The 5,814-nt window shown below is 34.7% G+C and overlaps 1 protein-coding gene across 1 annotated transcript; it reads left to right on the top strand.

Moving 5' to 3' along the window:
• The first annotated feature begins 1,423 nt into the window (after positions 1 to 1,423).
• Positions 1,424 to 4,768, top strand: LOC115445554 (esterase FE4). The gene is made up of 3 exons (XM_030171871.2): positions 1,424 to 1,634; positions 2,049 to 3,304; positions 3,536 to 4,768. The coding sequence occupies exons 1-3, from the start codon at positions 1,458 to 1,460 to the stop codon at positions 3,780 to 3,782; spliced, it is 1,680 nt and encodes a 559-aa protein (XP_030027731.2). The 5' UTR covers positions 1,424 to 1,457; the 3' UTR covers positions 3,783 to 4,768.
• Positions 4,769 to 5,814: the final 1,046 nt, after the last annotated feature.

Consider the following 5,814-nt stretch of genomic DNA (forward strand, 5'->3'; position numbering starts at 1 on the left):
TGCAAAGACGTGATCCCCCGCTGCACGTCCGCCACTCCTGATGGCCCCTATTATTCACCACTTACCACAGGCAGTAAATCGTGGTGGTTTCCTACAAACACGGCCTCAATGCACAGGCCACAAATCTTTACCTGTTGTTTGAATCATAAGAATATTATAAGCGTGATATGAAGTCTGTGGATTTTGAAAGAGATGTCATGACCAAGAGGTCGGGAAATGGAAGGAAGGTGGAAACAGGTTTGCGCGTTTAACTTTCGACACAGCTGGGTCTTCAAGATAGTGGACTTGCCCTTCACGATTAAAGTGCTTATGTAGTGTGGAAAATGGAGCTTGAACAAACTTTTGTTTGAGCAGCTAAAGTTTATATCGTGTGAATCGGCCTTTATGTGCAACATATCCACTGTCGCTCAGAAATTCCGACAGACGCACCCAATTAGACTCACTAGAAAATTAGGCCAAGAAGCAAACCAATTTATATTCTTTTATTGTTATACTTATAGAGTATAAATTATAAATATAAACAAAGGACGTTAATTTATTACCCATTGAACGTCACCTCATAATTGTTTTTACTTCTTTATAAAGATAAGAAAGACCAGCACCTGATAAATCATAAATGTGTAGTGAGTCATTAAGTTACAAATAGTATTTTTTAAGGTCCCCAAACTAAAACATTCTGACAAAACTACTAAGCGGAAGCTGGTACAATAGGTAGATGAGTTTGTTGGTGTAGGTATAAAAAAAAGAAACTAGAGGGTTTTGTACAAACTTATACAAAGTATCTAAGTTGTATATAAATATAAGTTCTAATCTAACTAACTTAACATTGCTGTTCGTAGCCTAGATACAGACATTGCACCATCCGCAAATAACATATTTATAGTGTCCAGATTTTTTCCTTTACATGTGCTATAAGAAATTCCTTCACGTAAAATTTCGTGATTCTAGGTTAAAAGGAAGTATCTAATAGGTTTTAATTCCCTTGTGACATCGTATTCTACTTGATACCTTTACGGGATCCTGAGAAAAAGGATAGGGCAGACAGATAGACGGACAAAAAAGTGAACCCATAAGGGTTTCTTTTGAGGTCCGGAATCCTAAATTAAAAAGATCTTAAACTTTTGACTGTCATATGATAATTATTTTTGAACACAATACCGATTACATTACATTTTTCATTGATTGTTTACATTTTGGAACATGAAACCTCTCGTACTTTCTGGTTGGCGCGACGCAAGATGGTTATCATGTATTAATTATTTTACAAGATATTAATATTGGATATAGGTACAGGTTTTGTTGTATGTAACGTACATAAATTACAGTAATTAAAAAAAAAATAAAAAATAAAGTTGTAATGGATCACGCCCTTAACAGCGCTTTATCATAATTTGATTGATTTTAGGGGCATATATAAAGGTTTCAATAGTTCAAAGATACAGTGTTATCGTGCAGCTATGTTGGGTTTGTTGGTGTTTGGTTGCTCAGTCCTTCTGTTGGCTCAAGTACAGGGCGAAACCGAATCCAGGGTGGTTCAGTTGGCTCAAGGCTATGTACGTGGTTATAAAGAGCGAGATTTCAACGTTTTCGCTTTCTACGATATTCCTTATGCCACAGTATCTAAAAGATACCAGGTAAGAAATGTTCGTAATGTTTCAATGTGAGAAAGAATAGTCAGTGACTTCAATATGCTCATCATGTCCTAACAATTATAAATCGAAAGAGAAAGAAATTTTTGACAATAATTATTTTTGTTTTCTTAATTCATTACAATTTTGTAAATTTTTGTTATTTACAACCAAGGATAGGCGTGTATAACCATTTTTATAAATTTTATACGCATGGCTTCAGCCGTGTAAAAGAATGTTGACCTTTCCCGCCATAAATGGTTAAAAGTACTATTGTTTTGGGATAAAATATGTTTACGATTAGGTCTATTTGTATCCCAAATTTTATTAAATTTAATTTAGTGATTTTTGCGTACTTATTAAACATATATTATTGTAGTAGGATTTTAAGGAAAGTGTTAAATATTATTATAATTGTAGGCTCCCACCGGCCCGCCAGAGTGGAGAGGGACATTCGAGGCAGTGAGACGAAGGGTGCTATGCCCTCAATTGCCTTTATACCCGACACAAAACACTATTATGATGGAAGATTGTCTCGTTACAAATGTCATTGTCCCAAATACTGAAAAAAGAAATCTCCCAGTATTAATCACTGTTCATGGAGGTGCCTTTCAACAGGGTGCGGGTGCTGATGAAATGTTTAGAACTTTAGTGCAAGAAAAAAACATAATATCAGTAAACTTTAACTATCGTATTGGTGTCTTGGGATTCCTTTGTTTGGGTACCAAGGATGCTCCAGGAAACGCTGGACTCAAAGATCAACTAGCGCTTTTACGTTGGGTGCAACAAAACATCGCAAGTTTTGGTGGCAACCCTGATGATATCACTATAAATGGTTGCAGCGCTGGTTCAGCCTCAGTAGATATCTTAACATTGTCAAATACGACGAGAGGACTTTTCAAAAGAGCGATATCTGATAGCGGTGCGCATCTCGGAGTTTTTGCTGTTCAAATAAATCCTATTGAAAATGCTAAAATATCGGCTAGGATGTTGAATTTCGATAATGTAAATAATCTGACAGCTTTAGAAGAATTTTATAAAACTGCCTCAATAGATCTATTAACATCCAGATCATTTGCAAACAACAAAGATTCTGGAGTCTTATTTTCACCGTGTGTAGAAAGAGATTTGGGTGAAGAAGCCATTATTACAGAGGCTCCATATAATATTTTAAAAAGAAGCGATTATGTTAGATATCCCACAATTTATGGTTTTACTGACATGGAAGGTACTATACGGCTATCGATGTTTGACAATTGGAGGAACGCCATGAATGAAAAGTTCTCAGATTTTCTTCCAGGTGATCTGAAATTTGAAAGTGAAGAGCAAAAAGATAGGGTTGCGAAAGGAATTAAAGAATTTTATTTCGGTAACAAACCGATAACCGAAGATACTATTTTAGAATATGTCGACTATTATACTGATGTGGTTTTCGCATATCCCATGTTGAGATCGGTAAAAACCCATGCCGAAGCAGGAAATTTTACATTTTATTTACATGAGTATTCGTTTGTGGATAGGAATAGTTGGCCTGTTCCTTTTACTAATGTAACCGGAGCTAATCATTGTGATCAGGCTATGGCCGTAATGGATGAGGATGAAAGCAATATCACAGATGAATACAGAAATATGAAAAGAATAATGAGAGAATTATGGGGCAACTTCATAACGAAAGGGTAATTTTAATAATTATGTTAGTCATGGAACTGGATCTGTTGCATACAAAATAAATAGCTTTTAAAATTCAGTAGCGTCAAAAAAAAATAAGCAAATATTGCACGTTATATATTTAATGTTAAATTTGTAATGGGGTGTTTTTTGATATGATGTCATGAGTTAATCTCAATGAATAATAAAAATTCGCATGAATTATTTTATTTAATTTACATTGTAATTCCATGTTGCAGGGTACCTGTGGTGGAGAATACTAAGTTACCTTTATGGCCTCCCACGAACGGTAACAGAACCCCTCACTTGTCTTTGGGGCCCACAGTGGAGTTAAAGGGCACGCTGTTGGAGGCGCGGGCTCGGTTTTGGGACGATATTTATGAAAAATATTATCACGGGCCGATACCACCAACCACTGATTCTGCTTCAACGCTCCAAAGTATTTGTTTAATATATTTATTAATAATGTGTTATTTACTATTATGATATTAAATGTTTGAGTAGCGTGAAAAGTAAAAATAATATAAACAAGTTAAAGGTAAAAACTCCCTTACGGAACAAACTCAAAACAATATGGTATAAAATTAAACCTGTACTATAAAAGTGTGTTACACGTTAATACGTGTAACACACTTTTATAGTACAGGTTTAATTTTTTTAACTCATAATTGAGTTTACAAGAATCACTGTACTTTTCTTAACAAAATCATTTGTAATCATGTTCAGTGTGATTAGAATTTTAACGATTTTTTTTAAAATGTGAAGCAGTTGTAATAAGCGTAATTATAGTCTATAAATATATTTTTTTGGTAAAGTAAATACTAAGGGCTATTGTAAGATTTATAAAACTGATCGTATTGATTTAGCATAAGGTTCCCCACTGCTTTTTTGGCTCTCAGGTGTTTAGTCTACACTTAGGGCAGTTTAAATAGATGCAACTCAGTTTCGGTTTGAAGTGCCATATCAGCTAAGACGCTGTCAAATTAAAGGCTCTCATTACCTAACATCAGATCATTGATATCTTAAGCCACAATATGTAACGGATTTTAATAGCTAAGTTTTGATATAACAGCGTCGACTCAGCTGAGCATAAGCTCTATAGTTGCATCTTAAGCTTGGTTTGAAAAACGGTTCATCACCTTAAATGTTAACTTAAGTTCCTACTAAAAAGTGACTACTTTATAAATATCGCCTTTAGCTTAGCCAAACTTTGTCCACTCAACGTGTAATGATTACCTTTATTAAAGAAAATATGCAAATATCTCATCAAGCGCAACGTTTAAAAATATTTAGTAATTAAAGATTTTCGGACAAGCTTCAGATGTTGTGAAAATCTATATGAATAAAAAAACATGTACCAATTACTACATAAATACTCAAACTGTGTGAAACATAAGTTGTGATAAAAAAAAAAGATAATTTTATTCACATTTATGTAAGATATTACGTAAATATATTGTGTTTTAAAGACATGTATTTTTATTTAACGTAATTCGTAACTACATAAAAATGGCCCATATCTATACTATTATATAAAGCTGAAGAGTTTGTTTGTTTGTTTGTTTGTTTGAACGCGCTAATCTCGGGAACTACCGGTCCAAACTGAAAAATTCTTTTTGCGTTGGATAGCCCTTTGTTTGTAGAGTGCTCTTAGTTGTATATCATCACGCTATAACCAATAGGAGCGGAGCAGTAATGGCTAATCTCAGGAACTACCGGTTTGAACTGAAAAAATATTTTTGTGTTGGATAGCCCTTTGATCCCGGAGTGCTATAGGCTATATATCATCACGCTATGACCAATAGGAGCGGAGCAGTAATAAAATATGTTGCAAAAACGGAGAAAAATTATTAGTTTTGAGAGCTTCCGTTGCGTGCGCTGCGTAAACGGTTAAAGTTATGCAACAATGATGTATGACGGGATTGTTCCTCTTAAAAAGTTCTAAAAAATATATTATAAAACAAAAGTCCCCCGCTGCATCTGTCTGCCTGAACGTGTTAAACTCAAAAACTACCCAACATATTAAGATGAAATTTGGTATGGAGACAGTTTGAGACCCTGGGAAGAACATAGGCTCCCGGGAAACTACTACTTTTATAACGGAAAACTTTAGCCTGAAAAACTTCATAACGCGGGCGGAGCCGCGGGCAAAAGCTAGTAAAAGTATATACTTGAATAGTACAGGTCATAATATTACACTTATGACTGGGACTGCGGATGAAGTCACAAACAAGCGCTAGTTTCCCACAACAATTACAAGTGTGATAACGTATTAAATAATAAATTATGTGACGGTATTGAGGATGCAAATAGCTTTACGTTTTATTTCACTGTAATCTACACGATATAAATAGTTGTCAAAGATAATAAATAAATTGACGTATTCCAGGACACCTAGTAACGTACGTACTATGTATTAAACACTATATTTGAAATACATGCAGCGAAGTCTAAACCACAACCTGCTCTGCAGTAAAACTGCGTTAATCTCTTTTTTGTAGAAAGACGGGAAATAGAC

The sequence above is a fragment of the Manduca sexta genome, chromosome 28, assembly GCF_014839805.1.
Source record: "Manduca sexta isolate Smith_Timp_Sample1 chromosome 28, JHU_Msex_v1.0, whole genome shotgun sequence".
NCBI lineage: Eukaryota > Metazoa > Arthropoda > Insecta > Lepidoptera > Sphingidae > Manduca > Manduca sexta.